The sequence below is a fragment of the Heloderma suspectum genome, chromosome 6 (genome assembly GCF_057233095.1).
Source record: "Heloderma suspectum isolate Gila_16-S chromosome 6, 16-S_ref, whole genome shotgun sequence".
Taxonomy (NCBI): Eukaryota; Metazoa; Chordata; class Lepidosauria; order Squamata; family Helodermatidae; genus Heloderma; species Heloderma suspectum.
This window is the reverse complement of record NC_139463.1, coordinates 99,602,843-99,629,021: the sequence shown is the minus strand read 5'-3', so window position 1 is coordinate 99,629,021 and position 26,179 is coordinate 99,602,843. Positions and strand designations below refer to the sequence as shown.

Below are 26,179 nucleotides of genomic sequence, written 5' to 3'. Positions count from 1 at the left end.
GGAGTCGACTTGTTGAGCGGAGCAGCTGGAAGCAGATGCGGCGTGCAGCCCTGTGACTGGCGAGATGGGGAGAGAGGTAGGGGTGCCGGCGGGGGAGAGACTCGCGGGCTGGGACTCCGGGGTTCGTGTTTGGGGAAGGGATTTCTAACAGGCAGAGTAGGAAGGAGTCAGGACTCCGGGGTTCTCTTGGAGCAGAGTAAGGGGTGAGACGGGACAGAGCAGAAGGGCTGGAAGGAGCCCTGGCGGGTAGTGTAGCCAAGTGGGTGAGAAACGGGGAGGATCTCTTGAAGGGCAGTGGGGGCTGATGGCTGAAATAGCGAGGCAGGGAGCCAGGGCTCCTGGGTCTTCTGGAAGGGGAACACGGGTTAATAAGGTTAAGCCAGGGTGTGGAAATCGGCGTCCTCCTCGTTGGACAGAGGAGCAGCCAGGGGGTGTAGTGTGGACACGTGGGCTGGAGCCAGAAGGCCTGGCAGTGTAGACCCTTCTTTTGGGAAGGGAGTATAGTCTAGTAGTCAGATCCTGGGCGCTGGAAGCAGGAGTCCGTGGTTATGTGAGTGGGGCTCTGGAGTCTTTAGAGACCAAAGTAGCTTGGCAGGCAGGCAGCCTGGATCCTGTTCTCAAGTTGTCCAGGGAAGGGGAGGGTTTGGAGGAGGAAGTGTGCCTTAGAAGTGTCTGTTTCCCAGGAGTGACTAACTGTGAGCAAACGGAGGTGAGCAATGGAAAAGAGGTTGCAAACAAGCGGAGAGACGTTAATCATGAAAAAATCATACAGCAGAAGACATCCAGTTGGGAAGCAATCCCTGTCAAGCAGTGGGAGACTGGCTGGTGCTGGAGGGAATTGAATTGTGGGGTACCTGCACAGCACACCTGCTTTGCATGCATGTACACACTTGCAAGGGGATGTGTGCAAATGTGTCAGGAACAGATTTTCTGCTTGTGCAAAGGATCTGGTAACTCAGAGGGAGACTGTTGGTTGTATATCTTGGACTGTAGAGTGTGTGCTTTGGTTTGTATGTACAAACGTCTGGTGTGAGCGAGCAAGGGTGTACATAAGCATGGGAAAGGTGCACCTGGGGAGAAGTCAGCCTATGTTCATACATGGGGGAGTTGTGAACCAGTGCATACTTGTGTGTGTAAAAACAGGCAAAGCTTGAAGTTGCACGTTAATGAACTAACCCTGTCATCAGCGTGCAAAGTGTGGATTCTCCTGTAGCATTTTGTGTATGCGTGTAAAATCACAGATCTGCATTGGATAAGGCCAGTCCACTTCCCCAGGCAAAACCTGCCCTGTTTGGACACAGGCCTCTGTTGTCCTGGCCGCGCCTTTGCGGATCACATGGCGCAAGGCATGTTTGAAGCGTGTACCAGATCTCCAGGGCAGCTGGAGGGGGCAGGGCGCCATGGGTCCTCTGCTTGTTATATAAATCTGGAATCTGTCACTGGTGTAGGGCCTGCTGATTGAATGGCATCATGTGATTCCCCCCCCCTGCCTAGTTTATTGATCCTTCCCCCTTTCTTTTTGCTGCTGCTGTTAATTTAGTTGGCTTTAAAAAAAATGACAGTCCCATTGTTTGCTCATCTGATTCCTTAGCTGTTTGCATACTTAATTTCTCACTGACTCTGCACACACCAGGCCTTGCTCCTTTCCCAGATAAATTGGAGGTTCTGCTTCTCATCCCTTTATGTTTATACACACGCATCAGCCCTGTTGGATTAAGCCAAACTTCCATAGCCGCGCATCCTGTTTTCAACAGCAGCCACCCAGATGCCTGTGGAAGCTCATAAGCAGATCACAAAGAGAACAGCAGTTCCCACTTTGCCCCTCTAGCATCTGAAGTTTTGAGATATGGTACCTCTGAACATGGAGGTTCTATTTAGCTATCATGATTGGAGTATATTGTGATGCATAGTGCATACTGGGGTTTACCACATGGCAAGTAATATAAAATATTCTTTTCAGCAGCCTAATACTTGAGAGGGGGAGGCATAACTGTTTTTCTCCCCCCACCCCCTCTTTACAGATGGAGAAAAGGAAGTCAAGAGAAAATATGCCTACAAGGTGACCAGAAAGTCTTTGGCTGAACAGGAAGTTGAAACAGGGGCAGAGTTCTTTGCTGTTTTGTATAGTGCTATGAATGAGCGTGCCATTTAGCATGTGCAAATAAGTTAGGCCCTCCCTGCGGGGAGTTTATGTTCTTAACTAGAACATGTTACCCACTGCACCAGATCCACTGTGCTTTGCTGGGGCCCAACAGACCTCCTGTCTTATCCCAGGATCCAACCTAACTCTTTCCACCCTGAACTCACGCCTAGGACTTCTTCACATATCCCCATTGAGTGGTAGGGTGGCCGTGTGTTCTACTTTACTGAGGACATCCTCTATTTGAAAGGTGGTCAGAAGGTGGATGGTCCTCTATTTGAAGGGTTGTCTGGTCCAAGTCCAGTTTAAAGATCAAGAACCCTAAGAAGGAAGAGCCAGCAGGGGTCTTGACGTTGTTGTTGTTGTTCAGTCGTTCAGTCGTGTCCGACTCTTCGTGACCCCATGGACCATAGCACGCCAGGCCTTCCTGTCCTGCGCTCTCTCCCGGAGCGTGCTCAAGTTCATATTCATTGCATCGGTGATGCTATCTAGCCATCTCATCCTCTGCCGTCCCCTTCTCCTTTTGCCTTCAGTCTTTCCCAGCATCAGGGTCTTTTCCAGAGAGTTTTCTCTTCGCATTAGGTGGCCAAAATATTGGAGCTTCAGCTTCATTATCTGTCCTTCCAATGAGTACTCAGGGTTGATTTCCTTTAGGATGGACTGATTTGACCTCCTTGCAGTCCAGGGGACTCGTAAGAGTCTTCTCCAGCACCACAGTTCGAAAGCATCAATTCTTCGGCGCTCAGCCTTCCTTATAGTCCAGCTCTCACAGCCATACATTACTACTGGGAAAACCATAGCTTTGATTAGACGGACCTTTGTCGGCAAGGTGATGTCTCTGCTTCTTACTATGCTGCCTAGGTTTGCCATAGCTTTCCTCCCAAGGAGCAAGCGTCTTTTAATTTCATGGCTACAGTCACCGTCTGCGGTGATCTTGGAACCCAAGAAAGTAAAATCTGTCACTGCTTCCATTTCTTCCCCTTCTATATGCCAGGAAGTGATAGGGCCAGATGCCATGATCTTAGTTTTTTTAATGTTGAGATTCAAACCAGCTTTTGCACTCTCCTCTTTCACCCTCAACAAGAGGCTCTTGAGATCCTCTTCGCTTTCTGCCATTAGGGTGGTATCGTCTGCATATCGGAGGTTGTTGATAATTCTCCCAGCAATCTTAATTCCGACCTCTGATTCATCCAACCCGGCATTTCTCATGATGTACTCTGCATATAAGTTAAATAAGCAGGGTGACAATATGCAGCCTTGTCGTACTCCTTTCCCAATTTGGAACCAATCGGTTGTTCCATGTCCGGTTCTTACTGTTGCTTCTTGACCCTCGTACAGGTTTCTCAGGAGACAGGTAAGGTGGTCTGGTACTCCCATCACTTTAAGAATTTGCCACAGTTTGTTGTGATCCACACAATCAAAGGCTTTAGCGTAGTCAATGAAGCAGAAATAGACATTTTTCTGGAATTCTCTTGCTTTCTCCATGATGCAGTGAATGTTGGCCATTTGATCTCTAGTTCCTCTGCCTCTTCTAAACCCAGCTTGTACTTCCGGTAGTTCTCGGTTCGCATACTGCTGAAGCCTAGCTTGTAGGATTTTGAGCATAACCTTGCTGGCATGTGAAATGAGCGCAATTGTGCGGTAGTTTGAACACTCTTTGGTGTTGCCCTTCTTTGGAATTGGAATGTAAACTGACCTTTTCCAGTCTTGTGGCCACTGTTGAGTCTTCCAGATTTGTTGGCATATTGAGTGCAGCTCTTTAACAGCATCATCTTTTAGGATTTTAAATAGCTCGGCTGGAATACTGTCATCTCCGCTAGCTTTGTTGTTACTAATGCTTCCTAAGGCCCACTTGACTTCACTCTCGAGGATGTCCGGCTCAAGTTCAGTGACCGCACTATCATGGCTATCAGGGACATTCAGATCTTTCCTGTATAGTTCTTCTGTGTATTCTTGCCACCTCTTCTTAATCTCATCTGCTTCTGTTAGGTCCCTGCCTTCTTTGTCCTTTATCATGCCCGTCTTTGCACAAAACGTTCCCTTGAGATCTCCAATTTTCTTGAAGAGATCTCTAGTCTTTCCCATTCTGTTGTTTTCCTCGATTTCTTTGCATTGTTCATTTAAGAAGGCCTTCTTGTCTCTCCTTGCTATTCTCTGGAACTCTGCATTCAGTTGGGTATATCTTCCCCTTTCTCCCTTGCTTTTCGCTTCCCTTCTTTCATGAGCTACTTGTAAAGACTCCTCAGACAGCCACTTGGCTTTCTTGCATTTCTTTTTCTTTGGGATGGATTTCGTTGCTGCCTCCTGAACAATGTTACAGACCTCCGTCCATAGTTCCTCAGGCACTCTGTCTATCAGGTCTAATCCCTGAAATCTATTCCTCACCTCCACTGTATATTCATCAGGGATATGATTTAGGTCATACCTGAACGGTTTAGTGGTTTTCCCGACGTTCTTCAATTTAAGCCGAAATTTTGCAAGAAGCAGCTCATGATCTGAGCCACAGTCAGCTCCAGGTCTTGTTTTGACTGACTGTATGGAGCTTCTCCATCTTTGGCTGCAAAGGACATAATCAATCTGATTTCGATATTGACCATCTGGTGACGTCCATGTGTAGAGTCGCCTCTTGTGCTGTTGGAAAAGAGTGTTTGCTATGATCAGCATGTTCTCTTGGCAAAACTCTATTAGCTTTTGTACTGCTTCATTTTGTACCATAATTAGCACCTGGACAGCAGACTGAGCAGGCCTCCTGGTCACCTGGCCACAGTGTTCCCACTGTGGCGAAATAGTAATTATTTCTAAATGTGTGTCTCTACATATAAATTAGCACATGCACATTTTATGCAAATCAGTGTCCTCTCTTTTTGGGTGCTGCACAAGGGGCCATCCTATTTGGTGGACGCCCCTCCTGCTGGCCACTGTTGGGGAACAGTTGCTGGACCAGATGGACTTCTTGGTCTGATCCAGCAGGTAGTAATGTATGATTGGGTGTGTGTGTATGGATTATGCTCATAGCTTTCCTGCATATCTCTCTAGCCTATAGAACAAGACTGCAGTGGGTTCCTGGTTCCTTATTTTGACACTGCAGCCTCAATAAGAACTTAAGCTGCCAGGCCCCTACAGCTCAAAATAAGCTTTGGATGGCCCCATATCATAGCCTCCCTGAACAGGAGATGCACCTGTCCTCTCTCTGGCCGCCAGTTTGCCTGCAGGCGTGTGATGATCTCTACACACAGGATTCTCTCTAGGAGGATAAAGCTACTAGTCAGCACGGCTATCTGATTATCTCCAGGATCAGAGGCACCATGCCTCTGTATACCAGTTGCTGGGGAACATGAGTGGGAGGGTGCAGTTGCCCTTCTGTCCTGCTTGTGGGCTTTCCATGGGCAGTTGGCTCCTGTGGGAACAGAATGCTGGACTACATAGATCTATGTCCTGATCCAGCACAGCTCTTCTTACATTCTTAGGATTCACACACTGTCTTATACAAAGTAAGTTCCATGTAAGACTCTGGTAAAATGTCCCCAAGGTTCCAAAGACCAGGCCCCATCCCTCTTCCAGAGAGTCCAGGAGGTGTAGCTCTATTCTCTCTGCCCCTTCCCCCCCCCATCTCAAACTCATGAGACTCCAGAGTCCTGGCTAAAAACCTGCTGACCCAGTTTCCCTCCTGTCCTGAGACTTTACCTGCAGCCCTATTGGTCCATGCCTGCAGTCTCACTATTCCACTTGGTCTCATAGCTGATGGAGACCAATCAATGAGTCACATTGCAATGCATCATATTGCTGACGCATCAGAGTGTGTGTGCGTGGGACACTGAGTAAACATTTTAGATAACGGCAAATTGGACAGCTAAGACCCTGATAGCAGAAATATCCATGGACGGAAAATGCCATTGACGTTATTAAAGGAGAGCAGAAACGGTTAGGAGCCAGCACTCCTGGGTCCTCTCTAGTGAATATCCAAGGTAGTTTAACAGGGATTTCATTACCCTTTTCATTGTGGGTGATGGAAGCTTTTATGTTTTTTAAAGGTACACAAAGCACATACACATTTCCAATAAACTTGCAGCGAAAACACTTCATTTATCTTACTGTTGACTCCCCCCCAATATTTCATGAAAACTGTCCTGACTTTGCCCCAAAGGTTCGTACTGCTGGCTTTTTTATTATCATACATTCACTTTGCTGGTTCATGTCTGCCTCTGCTCTTTAATCAACAGTTGCTTCTCCTGATCACTTCTGAAGGGATTGGTTGCAATTGGAAAAACTCCTAACTCTTCTATTCTCATCAGAACAGTCCTTTCTAAATGGTTCAATAAGATAGCAGGTAGATTCCTCTTCTCCCTTGCCCCCAACACCCCTGTTTTGATTTTTAGCCAAGATTTCATAAAAAAAAAATAATCTGAATTTTAGGGCAGTTCCACCACATATGCATGAGACCATTCTCTCTAACAAAATGCATAGTTGCTTTTTTTTAAAAGGTTTAGGATGCAATCCTATGCATTTAGGACTTTTTCTGTCTAAACAACTCCCAGCATTCCCCAGCTAGCCATGCTGGCTGTGGAATACTGGGAGCTATAGGACTTTTTCTAACTAAACATGCATGGGATTGCTCCCTTAGGTAAATTCCTGGAGGGAAGTAGTTCTATCGATGACTATTAGCAGGCGGCATACTTCTGTGTGTTGGGATGAATGACAGAGAATACTTATTGCTTTTGTCCCTCTTGTGGCCTTCCAGAGGTGTCTAGCTGAGTACTCTGTCTGAGAGAGAGGATGCTAGACCATGTCATTTTCCAGTATTGCAGGCAATCTGCTTTTTGTATCAGTTGCTGTGGAACAAAAGTGGGAGACTGATATCACCTTCATGTCCTGTTGTGGACGTCCCAAGAAGCATCTGGTTGGCCACTGTGCAAACAGAATGCTGGATTAGATAGGCCTTGGTCTGATCCAGCATGGCTCCTCATATGTTCTTATGAACTGTAATAAAGCACTTCTTATACATGTGTGTGGCTATCATCCAGTTATGTAGGTGTGACATTTTAACTAAGAACTGGGTGCCATTTCTAGAGCATTTGAAATGCATCTGCTTATGGCATGCAATACACATGGCAAAGTTGCATAACTCTCTGTCCAGATGTTCTACCACATCTGTTTGGTTACTTCAGCTGGGGTTGAAGGAGTGTGGCCTAGGTTGGGATGACAGCTGAGCACTGCAGCAAGATGGCTGCCTGTTGTTTTTAGGGGGAAGGTGTCAGCTGAGTTAATGGAAGGGGAGGAATACAGGTTCTCCGGAAAGAGACTAAAAGATGGGAGTGGGCAGGACCTATGTTAAAAGTGTGTCAAGCCACTTCAAGCAGCCGTTTTGCAGCACCATTACAGGATAAAAGCTTGCCAGTTATTGAACTGAAATTGTTTTATTTTTAATTCTGGGATGAGAGATGGGGTTTATTTGGATTTTCTGTCTGGAGCATCCAAACAGCTTGGGCCAGACCTGGGGTAAGGAGCTAGAATGCGGTCGGTGTGGGGATGTAAAATTTCTGGAATCAGTGTGGCGTAGTGGTTAAGAAGTTGCCTTCCATCTGGGGAGAGCCAGGTTCAACTATCACTTGGTGTTGAAGCTCCATGGATGACCTTCTTGAGCATCTGACCTACCTCACAGGGTAGTTGTGAGATTAAAAGAGGAGGAGTCACCTACACCACTCTAAGTTATCTGAAGTAAAGGCGAGATAAAAAATTTAATAAATACAATGAGGGAGGAAATATTTTGTGTGTTTTTATATTGCTTTTCTGTCTGTCCGTCCGTCCCCCCAAAAACCCAGAGTGTAGTATTGCTGATTTATACATCATCATTCGGCTGAATGTATGAACTTCATTGCAAAGCATCGTGTCTGAGGTGACATCAAGACTTCTGTAGTGGTTCATTTGCACATTCAAACCACCACTTGATGCAGCAGTTATCAAGCGGGGAACATGCATGTATGAGTTGCATATGTCATTGAGTTGGTTTGGTGCAATTTTCCCCAACCTCATGCCCTCCAGATGTTTTGGACCACAACTCCCATCATCCCCAGCCAGCAGGCCCAACGGGAGTTGCCATTCAGGACATCTGAAGGGTATCAGGTTTAGCATACTAATTATGAGCTATGAATGGGGGTGGTCTCTTAGGCTCACTCCCCCCCCCCCAGCCCCCTTTCGATTGTGGTATACAGATGGTAATGCTGGTCTGTTTTTGTAGGGTTGTTATAAGGGTAACTGAACTTTTATCTACATGCAGAGAAACGAGGGGGTGGAATGTACAGTCTGCAGGTGGAGGGTGCCATTTTTGGATGTTCCCTTTCTAAAGAGTACTCCTTGCATGAAGCAACCTAGCACATCAGGGGGAGTGGTTGTAGCCCAGCCTTCTCCCTGCTGCCCTAGTTTTCTACTTGCTGTGATTATTATTTTGACATGGGTAGCGTTCATTAGTGCATCCCCCTAGCACCTGCAATCGGAAGTGGTCTAGTCCAATATCCCATCTTGAGACTCCACCGCCACATCTGCTCTGTGTGCGCACATAGATTGAGCCTAATGTACTGAGCATGAAGAGATGTCAGCTCACAAAAATGCTATCTGAATCATGCTGCAATTAGATTAAGACCAGGGAAAGATGCTGAGACTGATGGTGGAGGAGCAGAATTGTGACTGCTGTCCCATGATTGCCCTCTGGTCTCTCTCCCCATTTTTTTGGTCTGCTGTTAAACATAAGCTTTGAACCTGATGCTCATAAATGGAGATAAAAAGTTCTTGACTCTGAGATTTATTAGTATGTACAATGACCTCCTTCACCCCTGCATCCCACACAGCAACACAGATCTGTCTCTCAACTTTTTTTTTTAAAGGCTAGCGAACTAATCTTTCGTGCAGTCATTCCTCCCTTCATCTCCAAACTCCTTTCAAGCAGCCAGCCTTCTCCCGATACTCACTTTTGCCCATTCCCAATGCTACATCAGTCCACTGACACTTGTGGACTTGGTGTATTCCCCATGTCTGTCCATCAATTCTTGATTTAACCTAGTCAATGCTAAACTTAAAAAAAAGAAAAGGGAAAGGAAAGGAAAGGAAAAGGTGTGTGCGAGGTATGTGTGTGTGTTCCTGGGATGGAGTTTGTATTGGAAGCTTTATCCTCTATCTTAAACCCTTCCTTAATCCCAATGGTCTACAACTATTTCCTCAGTGGTGAAGGAAATGTATTCTTTACATGCTCAGAAATATGGATACCTCTATCTTGACACACTCCAGAGGTTGAAAACAAGCTGCTGGCTCTCACTGAAGGCCTAAGTGCCAAGGTTTTTAGGATTCAACCCTGTTTTCAATGCTAATTGGTCCCAAGAATATATGGCCAACAAAGAGGAGAGTGCCTCTGAGCATGTGCAGAGTACCTTGCACCATCAAGTAATTGCAATCACTCCTCCAGATTCCAGCTAAACAACAGGAAAAAATTCCTGACTGTTAGAGCAATATGACAATGGAACCAATTCCATAGGGAGGTGGTGGGCTCTCCTGCACTGGAGGCGTTCAAGATGAGGCTGGACAGCCATCTGTCAGGGATGCTCTGACTTGGATTCCTGCATTGAGCAAGGGGTTGGACTCGATGGTCTTATAGGCCCCTTTCAACCCTATTATTCTATGATTCTCCCCAACGCATGGCAGGCTTGCCCCATGTAAGGAGAGCTCCCTGCAAGAAGAGAGCTTGAACATTAGAAGGACAGTTGTATTGTAGCCCTCTCACTCTTGTTCTAGTGTTCTATTTGCAGGGAGTCTTTTTACATGAGGAGTTAGGAACCGATAAGATGGAGCAATTCTTCTATCCTTCACATCACTGTTGTCCATAATTTCTTCTCTTGTACATATAGTTCTTGCACACTGTTCTGGCCCAATGAGCTGCAACTGAGGTGCCAAGAAAACTCAAATTTTAATTATGCAAATCAATAGAATCTATGCCTGGCTGCCTCCCTGTCTGTTTTTAAAATGGCCTTAAAGACCTGGATGTGTCGGTCAGCTTTTAATTCCTGCTGGTCTATATTCTAGATCTTCCATTTTATAGCGTTAATGGTCTCTGATATTTTTATTGTTTGGGACTGGGTGGTCTTTTAAATGTTGCTGTTCTAGTTAGGTGTGTGTGTGTAGCTACTATTTCATGCTTTCATTTTGTAAACCACCTTGATGGTTTTTTAAAACCTTTTTAAAGACAGTTCAAAAATATTTTAAATATGCAGACATGGTTAGTTTGCACTAGGCTGTATTATAGGCATGCTCAATTCTGAAGATTGCATTTGAGCTTTTGCAAAAATTGCAACCACCACCACCCATAGATCAGGAGGAGCGCTTGAGCAGGGCGGGGGGCATGGTGAGGGGAGCCCAGCGGAAGGCCATGAGAGGAGGGAAAATAGCATGTGGGGCACCGAACAACAGGAATTTTGTGCACACATGTCTTCAAAAGCAATTATGAGGACTAGAAACATGTTCTTTTTAAAATGAACGCGGAGGGGTGTGCGTCTTAAATTGCAAAGGATGAATGATCTTGGCTATATATCCATCTTATCCATAGCTAAATGCCCCCTCCAGCCAAACAGTTCCCCATTTCTCTCCAAATGACCCATATCATCCAATCTGTTCTTATTAACCGTTCTCTCCCCACCACTTCATCATATATTTCATATGTGCCTTTCCCTGCATAAAACTGTTGCCTGCTTAATACCCATCCATCCATGCCCCCATATAGCCTAATGCATCCCTGCTCCTCCATCCATTTTTTTTCTTCCATCCCTCCATCTGGTTCTTTTTTGCTTTTTGCCCGTGCCAGTCCACCACCCTCAGTATCAATTTCCCCCATCCCAGAGTCCTTTCTCTTTTGTGTTCTACTTTTGTTTTTAAGCCACATGCTTTCAAATTCCCTCTTTGCTGCCCTTCAGTATTCACCCTTCTTCTCCTATCATGTGCTTAGCCTGGTTTCCAAATATGCCAACCCACTCCGGAAGTTCAGGAATGCAGTGAACTTTATAAGATGATGGAGGGCTTTTCGTGTGTGTGTTTTTAAATTTCCTTTCCCCTTTTTGTGGGATGTTTGCTTTGGCTTCTGGATCCCTACCTCTCTGTCACATTTGGGGCTGGTGTCTTTTCTTTTTTTTGTCCTTTTTTGGTGAGCGGTTTCTTTGGTTTTGCTTGAGCTTCTGACATCTTCAATTTCATGTCCTTAATGCAGGTATAAATAAATAAAATTCTGGGCCACCACCCAAGAGGGGAGGAGTGAAAGCTCGTGGGTGAAGTAGAGAGAAAGAGAGAGGGAGTTGAGAGGCGGACAAATGAAAGGAGAGAAAAGAAGAAACTTTCTGAAGATTTCTGAGAACTGTGAGCAAACTTCCCGGACGTAGCTGGAAGAAAAGTGGCACCAGGATCCAGCTCTGAACACTGGGAGGATATAAAGTTTTGTGGCTCAGCTTCATTTGGCACTGCCTCTTGGCGGAGGCAGCGGATCGGGGCGACTACAAAAGCAGGAAGACGAGGACATTCTTGTGAGTCACCCAGAGTTGTGGAGAAAAGGCAGCCGTCTTTGCAAAGGTGAGTTTTTGCTCTCTGACACCTTTCGCGGCGCCTGACTGGGCACTTGGGGAAAGTCATGGGTTGTGCCGACTGACAGATTGCTCCTGCCTGCTGCGGGTCAGGAGAGAAGTGTGGCTGCAGCTTATGAGCATGTCTCCACTCCTGAGTTCCAGCGACAAGAGTGGGGACAGTGGGGTTCTCCTCAAGGTGGGGTGGATGGGATTTACTGGGTTTGGGGTGGTAACCAGGCCTCCTGGGTTCTCCCGTAGAGGACTGGGGTTTATAAGTTGAGAGGCAGGGGGTCTGGAGTTCTCTGGAAGAGGAGAGAGAGAGAGATGGGTTTCCTGGGTTCTCTTGGTGAGGAGTGGGCTCTAGTGAATCTGGTAGCATCTGTTCTGGAAGCAAACATTTTGGGGGGATTGGGAGTGAGAGGGTGGGTTGTTTTGAGTTTATCTTTAGTCCTGAGGTGCCTCACTGCAGGAGACATGGGGGGCGGGGAGGGAAGAAACCAGGTTTTGTGTAGCAAAAGGTGTGTGTGTGTGTGTGTGTGTGTGTGTGTGTGTGTCTGGAGGGAGGAATGAGAGAGCAGCCATAAATCAAACGGCAGCTGGGCGGAAAACAAGGGAGGGTGTGGGCTGCAGCTAAAGCAAATAGGTCTCTAGCCAGAGACCATTGCCTGGGCTTTTTGGCAGATTTTCCCTAGCATATCAAAACTCTTAGCTCGCAGGTAAAGCCGCCCTGCCTCCCCCACCCTTTTTAAATTCTCCTCCCACAGAACCCAGGAGCCCTGGCTCTCAGCACCTCCTGTTGTAAACCACCAGATCTCTCTCCCCCTCACAATAAATGCTTCAGTTCTGTCCCCTCCCTACTGTAAGTCACCAGATCTTGCCACCCTGCCAGCGAACCCCTACGTTACAAACGCCCACTCCGTGTTCACCACCATAACCCCATTAAAAACCTTTCCTCCTCCAATAGGACCCCAGGAGACCTGGCCTCCAACCTCTCCACCTTGTACTTGCTACATCTCTGTTCCCTTCCAGAGAACCCCATCGTCCAGGCCACATTCTGCACACAAGCAGAGCCAGAGAACTCCATGGCATCTCCTCCCGTTCCTCTCCCCCCCAGCATCCAGCCATTTCCTTAACCCCAGCTACATCCAAGCCTTTCAAAGGTCTTCATTTCATTTTCTTCAGGAAATTCCGTCATTATCCTCTGGGGCTAGTAACCATATCTGTCATCCGCAGCAAGGGGAAGCGTGGAAGGGAAAAGGAATAGATATATTCTCCCCAAAGGCTGTAGAATAAGCTTGCCTGGGTCTATGCCAGAACCATGTCAGGCCCTGGGAGTTCTGGTTGTCAGCTGTTCCTCGTCTCTTGTTAAAATTCTGGTGTGCACAATCGATGCGTTTTTGTCACATTTGGTCTATGTGCCTTCTCTTGAGGATGTGCTTCTGTTGTGTGGATTTTTCTCTGTTGTGTGGCATTCTCTCCCCACCCCCATCCCGAGCTAAAAGCTGTCTTACAAAACAAAGTTTCTGGTCCACAAATGTTTGTTTCTTAATAGCCCAACTGTCCACACAGATGTTGGAGATTTGGGCCTAAATGAAAAATGAACCTATTTTCGGAATGCTTTCCTTCCTGATTGCCTAGAGGTCCCCCTTAATTTGACACAGGGGACCTGGGGAAATGGCTGTTGGCAAGCCGTTCACAAGTGCAATATTTAGGGCAGCCGCTTATGCATTGCCAAAAAGGAGGACTCATATTTACTTAAAAATTGCATGTGCTAATTTATCTCTGTAGAGATGCAAATTTAGAAATGATTACTATAATTTACATAGAAGGACAAGACATCTCCTGATAGTGGAGAAGACTGTGACCAGGTGACGTGTGAGCCTCCTTTCCCGGTGCTAACTGTGGATTGGCATCTCTGTTTTCCTTTCTTGGGGGTTTAAACCGGACTTGGACCATACAGCCCTTCAGATAGAGAACTGTCCTCTGTAACGTAGGATGCATGGCCACCCTAGCAATATCTTAAATTTGGGGAAAATGTGATTTCCCCTCCCAACACACACACAATCCCACTCCTGAGGTAGATTTTAACAAGGGAGTCACCTGCTCCCTGTAACTGGCTCCAGTCAACAGTCCAACCCTAGCATTCTGAACCAGCTAAGATTTCCAAACATTCTTCAAAGGCAGCCCCGTGTAGAGTCTGTTGCAGTAGTCCAAACAGGATGTGGTTAAGGAATGTGTAGTTGTGGCCAGATCAGACATCTCCAGGAACGGGCACAGTTGGTGTGCTGGCTGTGCCAATGTGCTTCTGGCTGCTGCTGAAACCTGTGCATCCAGGTTCAGGACTGAATCCAGGAGCACACCCAAACTGCGATAGTGCTGACTTGGGATGGCGCCTTTCCATATGGTCAGGCACAGACTGCTTGGCAGAAGGGACATGATGCAGCCGTGTTGCTGAAGTGTTGAGTTGCTACTGCACCGTGTGCCTCATCCCACCTTGCTGAAGCTGCCTTGTGAAGCTAAGGAGGGCTGGTCAGCGCCTGGAAGGGAGACCCCTGGCAATTGCCTGTATGCTGACTTGGAAGAACTGTAATAAATATCCAGACTAACAAGAGCTGGGTCCTTGCCCCAAGGAGTTTACAGTCTAAATTTCGGCAGTGGGGGAAGACGGCAATGGGAGATGAGGGATTCAGAGGAGGCAAGAGGAGGCAAGGTGAATATGAGCCTGCAAGAATAATGTAGTTGGGGCTCCCTTTGGAATGGGGCCATTCCATCCACTCAAATCTGCACTAGCCCTTTTAATACCAGATTTACTGACCACTGCTAAAATCATCTGTTTACTTCTATGTTGCTTTTCCACAAGAGACTGTGTCCAGAGCAGCTCGCAGTGCCCAAGAAAATAATTAGATCCGCAATATATAACAAAGGGCAGGGATATAAACAAAATAACAAAAAAATTGTCTAAAGGTGGTGAAATTGAGAGAGCAGGCAAAATATACAAATATTTGCAAAGGTTAGCAACAGTTCCATTTACTTTTGAAGGCAAAAAGTATGTCGTATAGCATAGGATTAGTTTGTTTAATATAAATCGTATATTCTTTCATATATAGTAGTGATTTACTAGACTATAGGCCTTTACTTGTATTTGTATATTTTAAAATATTTACTTCACTGAGGAGGACAATATCCCCCTGCGTTTTTTAACAACCAAAAAAGGTGGGGGCAGGATTCCAATCCTTTCTGATTCCAGGCTGTGAAAATGGTTTTGGCTTCTGAAGAGTTAATAGCCAGCTGTGAGATTGGCAGCCACATTTTCCTGTATTCTGTAGAAATGGAGTGGTGTCTAGGGGTTTAGAGGAAAGGATGCTGGGAGTCTGGACTCCTGGGTTCTTTCTGTGCCTCCTTCTGACATGCTGGGTCTCTCTTTCTCTACCACCTGTGCTGACTCGACTCAGTTCTTTTTTCCACTTCCGTCAGCGCTTTCTGCTCTCGGAAGGCAGGGAGATGCCTGCCTTCCAACTTGGCTGCCGCCTCTCCACCCTCCTCTGCTCTCTTCCCCCCACCCCCAGCACTTGCCCAGACTGTGTCTCCTACCCCCAGCACATTTCTTTCGTTCCCATTAAAACATGAATCATCTCTGGCTATTAGATCATTGCCTCTTGAGCGAGAGTTCCGCAATGGAGGGCAAGTACAGGGAGAGACAGAGAGAATCCAGGAGTCTGTAGCCCCATCCTACCTTCCTGTATGCATTATAGCCTGTGGCTCCGTTAGGGTAGGACATTGGGCCCCCACTCAGCAAAATGAACAACAGAGCCCCCCGATGCAGGAGGTCTGGCTTACTCCATTTGAAGTAATCCACATTATTACCATATAAAGAGTCCCCATAAGACCATTAAGTCTAGAGTCTAAAATTACCTAACTGCAGCACTTGATTGCAGTGGTGTCAATGTGCATGGCGCTGTATGGAGTACGCAAAGGTCGGTCCCTGACCTGAGGAGCTTACAACTGAAGATCGGACACAAGGGCAGTAACTGGGGGAGTGATATGGGGTGTGGGGCAGTGTGGGGAGAGAATGTGTCCATCTCACTTTTGCACCCATCAGGTTAGGTAGTCCCCACCTCCTACTGATGCTAAGGGCTGGGAGTTCTCCTGCACTTAAATATCCTAGACCTCTTGTCTTCTGCTGTGAACCCTGCTTCTTTCTCAGAGGTAGTCACAGTTTTCCAGTTCCTGTCTCCCCCTTTCTACCACCCTGGACCCCACTGTTTTCCTGGAGGCCTTCTCTTCCTCCTTGCTCCACTCCCAGATCCCGTTCCTTTCCTTAAGGAACCCAGGTGTCCTGAGTGCCAGCTCCCATGGCAACCTAGGCGTTTCTTGCTCTAGGAACTGGTTGAACTAGTTGTTGTCCTGTGGGCTGTGAAGAGAGAGGGAGTGCAGCATCCTAAGCTGGGGACAGGAACGGTTCTTCCGGCATCTCTTCCTTCACTCATCCCAGGCTCTGTATGCGGCAAAGTCTGAAATCTTGGCCCAACCGGACAGTGAAGGGTCTAGATTTCCAACCCCAGTGTCTCTCCATCCTCAAGCCAAGGTGGTATAATGGATAGTGTGACAGTCTAGGTATAGAGACTCAAGTTTAAATCCCTAGTTGATGCTAGCCTTGGAAAAAGTAATGCTCTTGGCCCAACCTACCTTGCAGGCCTGCTGTGCAGATAAAGTGGGCTAACTCCACGTTGACCAGCCTGGGCTCCTTGGAAGAAAGGTGGGATGCAAGGTGGCAGGCCAGCTAAAGATTAAAGTCAGCTTTCCAAGACAACTACTAATTTTATATAATTTCCAGAGAGGTTGCCAGGTTAATCTGTTGCAGTCTTGCTGCACCTTTAAGATTTAGCAGATTTATAATGGCATAGGCTTCTGTGGACTAGAGATTACCCTCAGATGCATGAAGTGTTATCCTAACTTGCCAGTATGCATGTATACACATGGGTATGGGTGAAGATTGTAAACAATGAGGTCAGAATGAAATGCAGAAAGTATATTCAGTGGCAGTTATATTAATGCTTGAATACAGAAAGTACAGACAGTGACAACTACAATTACATTAACGCTTAACGGCGACCGTTCACAAAGTAATGGTGGTGATTAATGCAAATATCCTGGCATCGGAAAGCTAATTAATACGTGTAACGTATTTAAACACACATTAATCTGATCCAGGGCACAGGTAATAGAATTGAATGTCTTGACAAATGGTAATTCAGAGGCTTCATGCTGCAGTCTGCCTTTGTTTTTAATTTGCAAAAGGCATTTGCAGTCTTTGGTATCCCCTCACAGCAGCCCTGCAAAGTATGGCATTGTTCCCATTGTGTAGCCTGGGAGATCTAGGCAGTGATAGTGACTTGCACCCAAGATCAAACAATAATTCTATGGCAGAGGTTGGGAGTCGGATGGAGGTCTTCCAGAGCTAGCTAACTGGCTGGCCGTGCTGATGAACGGGGTGCTTTATGCCATTCTCCTTCTCACGCTTTCTCTGTTCCTTCCCAGATGCCCATCCTCAAGCAGTCCCCTGTCTCCCACTCGAAGAAGCGGCCCCGTCTGGATCGGGCCATGATCAGCGCCCCCTTGGGGGATTTCCGGCACACGATGCACATTGGCCGTGGCGGTGATGCCTTTGGCGACACATCTTTCCTCAGCAACCACGGGGGCTCCAAAGCCAACGGGCTGCCGCCTGATGTGCCCATGTCTCCTGGGACCCTCTCTAGTCCTGGAGACGCCTCTGGCTGCTTTGAACTGCAGCCTCCTCTGGGCAGCGGGAATGGCATGGTTCAGAGCCCAGCCACATCGACCCCTGATGGCAGCTTTGTGGTACTGCAGCATCCGGAGATGCCCGAGCGGCAGCCCCCCAATGGAGGAGACTGGGACCTACCACAGGAGCTTTCTTGGGAGAGCCCCACGTTGGAACACGCTGAATCCCTGCTCTCTTTCCAGTTGGACTTGGGGCCTTCCATCTTGGAGGATGTGCTGGGAGTGATGGATAAAGACTGGCACAGTGTCAAGGAGCAGGAACAGGAACCCTTGAGGCGTGAGAGCTTGGGCCCAATGGGGCGCCTCCACCAGGATGGCGAAGAAGAAGACAAGCAAGAAGATGAAGATGAGGACGAAGGGCAGGGCTACAGTTTTGAGGATGAACAGGATGAAGAAATTGGGCTATAGGAGGGAGGAGGGGCGCTGGACTTGTGTTCTCTGGTTTCTCCTCCCCCACCCACAACATTTGAGTCCTCTTCTGCAGAGTTTCTCAGCCCCCCGCCCCCCTAGCAGGCAGCGGTGGCTGGCAGCCTGGGGGCCAAAGATGGCCTACAAATGACTGTTTCTGGGCCCACTGCTTATCTGTCCTCCCTCAAAGGAGTCTTTTAACCATCAGATCCTGCCTTGCTGAGCTCAAGAGGAAAGTGAGGCATGCAGGCCGCACTTCCAGTATGATTCTGGCGCTCTCCCTTCCCATGTGAAGAAAAGCAGCATGCTGGTCTTGGGTTTTTTCAGCAGGGGGAAGAGCTTTGGCCCTAGATTGGCCGATCATAGTCTTAGAATCCATTATGGAATGGAAAACTGGCTTGCAATAAGCACTCAGTACACCATCTCTCTCCCCTGCTTACATCTATTGTACTGCTTCCAAGGCCTGGGAGGGTATGTATCCTTTGATGTACTGAAAATGAATTGGGGTCTCAAGCCACCTCATCTGTTGGAATCAATGAAGTGGCACAGAGTTAATGCCACTAGAAAACCCTCTTGTCTCTCCATCTCGCCCTCCACTTCTCAGTTGTTCATTCTCTCTCAACCTGACTGTGATTCTCTACTCAACTGTTGGGTTCTCTTTCTCAACTTGGAACAGTTTTTGAAAAAGGGTTGGAAGGACCGTTGGGCTGATAATTCTATTTTCCCATCCTCTGTCAAGTTAACAAGTGGCAAACTGGTGGAAAGAAGGACAGACAGAGAAGAATGATTCTTAGATCTTTTTTTATCTCTCAGTCTTCAACTAGCTGTTGGCCAATCCTCATTTTGTTTTCCTACACAACTTCTACACTGTTGGAGTATTCAGCAGTGTGTAGCCATAGATCTATTTATTTACATGTCCAAAATTCTCTTTATTCATCTATTCACCCATCCACTTATCCCAGCGGACTTCTGTCTGTTCAGATACCCATTCACTGATAATTTCTCTTTAGTCAGTACATCAATGTATCTGTATATGCACTAGCAGTACTGCCTACATTGCAAGGCCTCTTGCTATGGGATTCATGCTCTGATCTTACATAAGACTTGGCAGGGGGAGGAAGACATTGAAGGGCTTCTGGGGGGGATGCTGAAGATGGAATTTGGAGGTGAGAGAGGGAGAAGGAGTTTCCTTGCGTACCCTCTTAAAGAGAGAATTGAGGGAAGAGAGTCAGGATGAACGAGTGAAGAATGTTTTAGGGCATAATGTGAACTGACTGTTGAGCAGAATTGTAAATAGCCACTCCTCTGGTCACCTGTGGTGAGTTGTAGCAATTAACCTGCAGGTGACCAAGCAGCAAATATTTTGTACAGTGTAAGAGAGGTATTTTTGTTTTTTATTTAGTGTACTTCCTTCAGTCCACCACTATACAAAAAATGACTGACAAAGGTATGAATGGGCAACTGCCTGGAACATGCTCTTTTCCTTCTTTTTTCTTTTTTTTGCTAGTAACTCTTTTGTAGACTTACTTGCAAAGGACATAACTGGGAAAGCTCAGGTGGAGAAAACGCACATCTATTTTCCTTTAAAGCTGTGAGGGGGTCAGGGTGACACGACAGGGCTGCATCAACAGACTGCATCTCCATCAAATGTGAACTGGACAGTTTCTCAATAAGGTGCTTTAAAACCATATACAGTTTGGTGGGCTGGAGGTGGAAATAACTGGAGAGGAATTTGCTGGCTAATAACTAGTCGACAGATTTTTTTTTTAAACCCAACCTGTGATTCCAGGTCCCTGTTCATTGACCGAACCATCTGTCCTTTTGCCCCTCAGTTAATTCCCCTGCACTCTGTTTAACATGACATTCCATTGTCTCCCTACCTGGGAGATATTTGGCAGAAATTTCTTTTTACACTGGCTGTCTCCTGAGTGTCCGCACAGTATCAAAAGGTCAGCAGTAAGCAGCTTGAAAGTTAATCTCCTCCTTCACCAAATTATCAGTGTCTTTCCTGTTATCCTTCCCAGTCCTCCACCTGGTGGTGCTGCTGCTGCTGTAATTCTTTCTCACTAGTGTTTTGTGTATTTATTCATCAGTCAAAATGGAAAAGGCCTTACTGTCATGTATGCAACCTTACATGAAGGTATGTAACCTTACATTGCCCAGATGGGGGTCACCACCTCATGCCCTTCCCGCATAATGGGGATGGGGCCTGAATGTGTCAAGAGGAAAGTAGGATGGTGGTCCCTGGCTTGTTATCACTGTCAACTCTGCCACTTGCTCTTATCTATAGATGGGTAAGCTTCTGGGATGGCACAGGGCATTTCATTCTACTTGTACCTTGGCTCTCTTGCAAGTGAGAAGGTTATTTTGGAGGGGGTAGGAGCGGGAAAGACTAGTTGTCAGTGATCTTGACTTGTACACCTATTAGAGCAAGGAGTGGGCAGCCTCAGCCTAACTTCAGAAGCCCTCTGCATACGATCAGTTCAGACCTCTGGCAAGAGTGGCCTGTCTCTTCCCTGGCAGCTTGCTGTGTGGGAAATGAGAGAGAGAAGGGGGATGGCACAAAGAGAAAGGGGGTGATTTTGCCCCACTCACCAGCCCTGTGTGGCCTGAGAGAGGTTAGCGGAAACAGCAAGAGGGGCAGGCACCAAGGCATCACAAAAACAGGGAAAAATATTCTCAGGTGCCTGGAAAAACTGTTTTATTGGGCCCAATGCGTTTCGGAAAGACATTCCCTTCCGCAGGGGCCACTTATCTTTCTCCAAATATACCGCCGAAAATCTTACCAATGCTTCCTGTGTTTCAAAATGCTCTGACAGATTACCCATGAGGGAATATGGCCCTTGACAGGAAAATGTCCCATGCGCCAAATGTCCCATTAGAGAATTATCCCATTGTGTGTGGTGGGAAGACTTGTCTAATCAGTTAGTTTTAATATGCTGTATCTACCAGTATAAAGCTGGGTTGAGGATCTTAAAGGGGTGGTGGTGGTACTGGGGCTCTTTAGGAGAGAATTGGTGTGTAATGTGTTGCGGGGGGGGGTTCAAGGCAATTGGGGACCTCCATTGTCTGTGAAAGGAGGGGCGCTTATATGTGTGACGCAGGGCAAAGGAAGTCAGTTGGGTTTTCCAGGTGGGGCGTGGAGTGAACTTAGAGCCAGTGGAGATGGCTGCTAGGATCCTGTGCTTATTCTAGAGCAGCCATCCCCATCCTGGTTCCTCCACATGTATTTGGACAACAGCACTGGCCATGCTGGGTGAGAATGATGGAAGCTGCAGTCCAACACATTCGGAGGCCACCAGGGTGGGAAGACCAGGGTGGTCTTCAGCTCAGTGCTCGAAAGGATTGTGGACGGAGAAAGGGGGCTTTAATGACATCCATGAGCCCCACCTTCTGCCTCCACCAATTTTAGCCAAATCACACCCCCTAAAAGCAGCTGGGGGGGGGCTTGCAAAAGTAGGGGGGAGGATTTCCTTGCCCCCCTGTAACTAAAGCAGGGCTTCAGCTGATTGGCCGTGACCTATGCCTGGGCCACACTCTGACTAGTGGTGCCACTGCCTTTTATAGTTGAAGAAAAAGAGGAGGAGGAGGGTGGTGATGCTGAAGGAGACAAATAGAAAGACTGGAGGGTGGAGAAGGGGAGTAAGTTGAAGAGATGTCCACACTGCAAACTTACAAATGGTCCCAAGCTAGTTTTAACTAAGCTCCCTCTTCCCCCACTGCTGGGAATTGTAGTTTAATGTGGGTATTAAAAATTATCTGTTGGGTAGCTCAATGCCCCCTCCCTGACACACACACACACGAATTCCCAGGGTTTCCCATGAAGAAGGAATGACTGTTAAAGCAGTATGTCTACAGTAGGGGTGTAGATCTTCAGGCCCAGGGCCAAATCCAGCCCTCCTGGCTTTCCAGTCCAGCCTTCTGGGGTTCCTTAGATGGCCACGGCCCCTTCCCCCCCACTAATCCTTTGATGGTTTATCAGCTCTTGTGCAATCCCACCCCCCCTTCTAAAAGGTTGAAATGCCCCTCCTAAGGCTTAGTTACTGGTAGGAAAGAGTTTTAAGCTAAAATATGCTGGTATTTTTTGCCCTGCCCCTTTTACCTTCAACCTCGCCCACCACTGGAATATGGCCCCCAGGAATTTCTCTGATATAGAATGTGGCCCTTGGCCCGGAATAGGGTTCAGCATCCCTGGTCTACTATGTAGATATGCTCCAAAGAGAAGAGTGAAGGTTATGGCTGTAGAAGGATCATTCAGTCTTTTTAAATGGAGAGCTGGGATTCCTGTGGCTTCTCAGAAGGGTGTGGTGGGGGAAATGGGTGGTGAAGTTGAAAAGTTTTTAAAGCTCCTTCCTATTTGATGCCCTCAGTTATTGTGTAACCTCAAATCGTCCTTCCCTCTCACTCTGAACTCTGTTTATCTCTGTGTTTAAAAACGGGAAATGTGAAAAATGATTTCCTGCGGAGACTCTGTGTGTCTCCCTGACATTGTTTAAAGCTGTTCCAAGCATGCCTGCATTGGAGTCCAGCTGCTGATTGCAAAAGAGATTGGTGCTGGGCTCTGACCTCCGTTCCCTCTGGAGGGTGAAACCTCTGATTCGTATCCTCATTTACTCCCCCCCGCTCCCCGATTTAAGCCTGAAACTTCATCCTTGGACCCCAGTGCCTTTTTTGTGATCCCCATGATCACTGCAGCAAGATGGTTCCATATGTATGTTTATTATTTTGTAATAGCTCATTGTATGGATTCCTGTGTAATGTTTATATACCCCCGCCCTTCTCCACATTATGTTAATTTTCATCCTACTAGCAGAACATTTGTACAGCAACCAAAAAGTGTTTGATATTTCTTGTAATTAAAAGCAAATTAGTTTCGGATGCATTTCCCAGAATGTGTTTTTCTTCTTCCCTCACTCCCTCTTCCCCACCCATGTTCCTCCTTGCTGTGACTGGTTGATGTACTGAGTCTGCTTACTGGATGCAGGACTGGCACACTTCATAGAGATTGCACCAGTCAACTGCTCATCCGCACAGATTAGCTCTAGTCAGGTGCCTACCAACGGGTGTATCCTGGCAATGATAGTCGATCCAATTGACCCAGTGCTTCCGTTTTTGGTAGATCAAAACCGAAAGGGTGTGGTTGCCAAACACCGCACCCTTGGCTGCAATGTTTCACCATTACAAAAATTTCCATCATACAAAGACCTGTCCCGTTCACCAAAAGAAATTCAGAGTCATAGGAACATAGGAAGCTGCCTTATACTGACCAGGTTCACACAATTATTGAGGGGGAAATAAGCCTTAATAATAATAATAAGCCAAGGCTTATTTCCCCCACCATGCATGCTGGGGGCTTTGCATAATTACCCTCACTGGTGTGGCTTGCCATTTCCTGTGAGCCTGGCAAACCCATGGGCTGTTTAGGGCACTGTGGCTTTTCCCCCTCAGTCTTTGTGCGAACAGGCCCACTGAATCAGACCATTAATTTTTGTGAACCGCCCAGAGAGCTTCGGCTATTGGGCGGTGTAGAAATGAAATAAGTAAGTAAGTAAGTAAGTAAGTAAATAAATAAATAAAATAATAGTCCATCCGGCACAGTATTGTTAATACTAACTGGTAGCAGCTCTCCAGGGCAGTTTTCCCAGCCCTACCTGGAGATGCCAGGGATCAAACCTATGACCTTCTGCATGCAAAGTATGTGCTCTACCACTGAGCCACAGCCAGTCAGTGGCCACCTTCACACACTGGCTTTTTAGCAGGATCATTCTTTAATCACTGGTTTCCATGGGAGCTTTAAACAATGCCGCTGCTCTCCTGCTGCTATCTCACAACTTCCCCTCCCTCTTCCCATGTTATCTGCGAACAGGGAAAACCCAGCATGTTCTGTGCTTGCGATTGAAATCGCCATTTCCCTTTTAGGTCTTTGTCCTGCTTCATGTGGGCATGTGTTGCTAGGTGGTGTCGAATAACATTCTCATGACAACAAATCGGTTGGGGAGGCAGGTCACCAACCACGCTTCCAGGGACAGTTTCTGCGCCTCTCCCATCCCACTACAGGCACTTGAAGGGTAAATGGTTAACTGTCCCAAATGCTTCTCCGATATCCCCCTGAACACAGCAATGCTTACTTCTGAGTAAACTCATTGGCTGTAATGCTTTCCTTTCCTGGGAGGAAGCACCACTGAAATCTGTGTGGCTTGCTTCTGAGTAGGCATGCATAGGAGCGCATAAGTCTACTAAAGAGTAGCAGTCTTAAGGTTACCCATCCCCTTCAGTGCATTTACTTGGAACTTTCCTCTCCCATTGACTTTACTGACTGCTTCTTCTCCCTTTTGCTCGCTAGTTTAATGGGCTTTTTTCATACAGCCATTGAATGGACTTGCACTCATGCCTGTGAAAACATCTGTATGATTGGGAAGCCAGCTAGCCACTATCTCTTCTCCTAGCTCACCTTACAGGGTTGTTGGGAAGCCAGAATAAGGGGGAAGCACAATGACAATGTGAGTGGGGGAGCAAGCCAGGTGTAATGAAGCAGTTGCCTCCCATGAAGCAGTTGCCTCGGTGGGGGCGGGGCTGCTAGGGATGGCTTGGTGCATTGACTGTATACAAGTCCATTTGTGGATTTTTTACTTCTGTAGTTGGGAACCTGGAAATTGGTATGCCCTTCAAACTCAGTCGTGCAAGCAATGTACTGCATTTAATTCCATCCCACGCTGACATATTTAGCAGAGAAGGACGAGCAGCACCAGCAACCTCAGGGTAAGCCACCAAGAAGACTCCCTCACCACAAAGTCAGAGGAAGGAGGGGGGCAGGGGACCAGCTCCATAGCCCACTATCCCGGTCACTAGAAGGTCTTCCAACTTTCTTCCCGCTGTGGAGGAGTGGAGGGACGGGGCGGAGCCATCAATCACATTACAGGAACCAATGATCCGGGGAGGCCTTCTCTCCTGATTTTTCCATGCAGCACCGCCCAGCCATGAAAAGGTATAGAGTGGAGGGAGGCAGTATGAAAGACCCTTGTATACAGGGCCAGATTAAATCCCGGAAAGGATCCAGAATCAAGAGGACCGGGTTGTGAGATAAAATGCCAGGTATGGAGAGAACCCGTATAAGGCATTCTGACCAGTGGCCCATCTAGCCCAATAGGGTCTACTCTTGACTGTCATCTGCTCTCCAAGGCCTCAGGAAGAGAAAAGAGTGGTCTTTATTTCTTCTGCTTCCAGAGATACATTTTTAACTGGTAACAGGAGGGCTGAACCTGGAACCTTCAGAGTGTAAAGAACCCTTCTCCAACCCGGTGCCCTCCAAAAGTTTTGGACGACAACTCCTAGCATTCCTGCCAATCAGCTATGCTGGCTACGGCTGCTCGGAGTTGAAGTCCAAGACATCTGGAAGACACCAGGTTGTGGAAGGCTGCTCTATCACAAAGTTTCCTAGGATGCTTCCAGATAAGGCTTCATCTTACAATTGCCCTGCCTGAAAACTCAGAATATTATGGGGGAGGAGGACAGATGACATCTCCCATTCTTAGCTCTCCTGTGTCCTACAGCAAGGGTACCCAACCTTTTTAGACCCATGGGCACATTTGGACATTTGAGAAACTGCTGTGGGTGCCACCGCAAAATGGTTCCCACAGATAATGTGGCTAGTCAAATAATGGCTGCCATGGAGGCCAGGCTAGTCAAAAGTGAGCTAATGGGGCGGGGAAGAGAAATATTGAGATGAGAGGCTAGGAGAGGTAGGGAGAGAAGTAGCAAAGCTAGAGGCTGGGAGGGAGGAAGGGAGGGAGGAAAGGGGAACTAGCAAGGCAAAGGAGTAGAGAAAGAGCAAGGCTAGAGTCTAGGATGGGGAGAAACTGAGTTAATGGTGTGGGGAGAAATAATAAGGCTAAAGGCCGGGTGGGAGGGGGGAAATAGCAAGGCAGGGGAGAGAGAAAGAGCGAGGCTAGAAAGGGAGAGAGAGAAGACTGTCCTAACATTTTTCACGGTTTTTCTTAACAATTTTTTTGAAGAAGCCAGGGAGGAGAGGGGTTCGTGGGTGCCATTGGAGGCCCCTGCGGGAGCTGCATTGGGGATCCCTGTGCTTACTGTATTCTACTTTTTTTCTGATCACAGACAATTTGTTGAAGAAAAGACGGGATAGCTACACAATATCTTTTGGTAGCTCTAGGAGCCCTCTGTCTAGAAGCACTCCTAGTAGTGTTACAGCTGCCATCTTTCTTTTCCTTCCTTCCTTCCTTCC

General features: G+C 47.2%; 1 protein-coding gene across 1 annotated transcript; it reads left to right on the top strand.

Moving 5' to 3' along the window:
- Positions 1-22,818, top strand: CDC42EP5 (CDC42 effector protein 5). Its single transcript, XM_084805563.1, has 3 exons — positions 1-76; positions 11,382-11,737; positions 17,269-22,818. The coding sequence occupies exon 3, from the start codon at positions 17,269-17,271 to the stop codon at positions 17,935-17,937; it is 669 nt and encodes a 222-aa protein (XP_084661689.1). The 5' UTR covers positions 1-76; positions 11,382-11,737; the 3' UTR covers positions 17,938-22,818.
- Positions 22,819-26,179: the final 3,361 nt, after the last annotated feature.

Excerpts from the sequence above, each read along its gene's own strand:
- CDC42EP5 (XM_084805563.1), top strand. The coding sequence starts at position 17,269 with ATGCCCATCCTCAAGCAGTCCCCTGTCTCCCACTCGAAGAAGCGGCCC.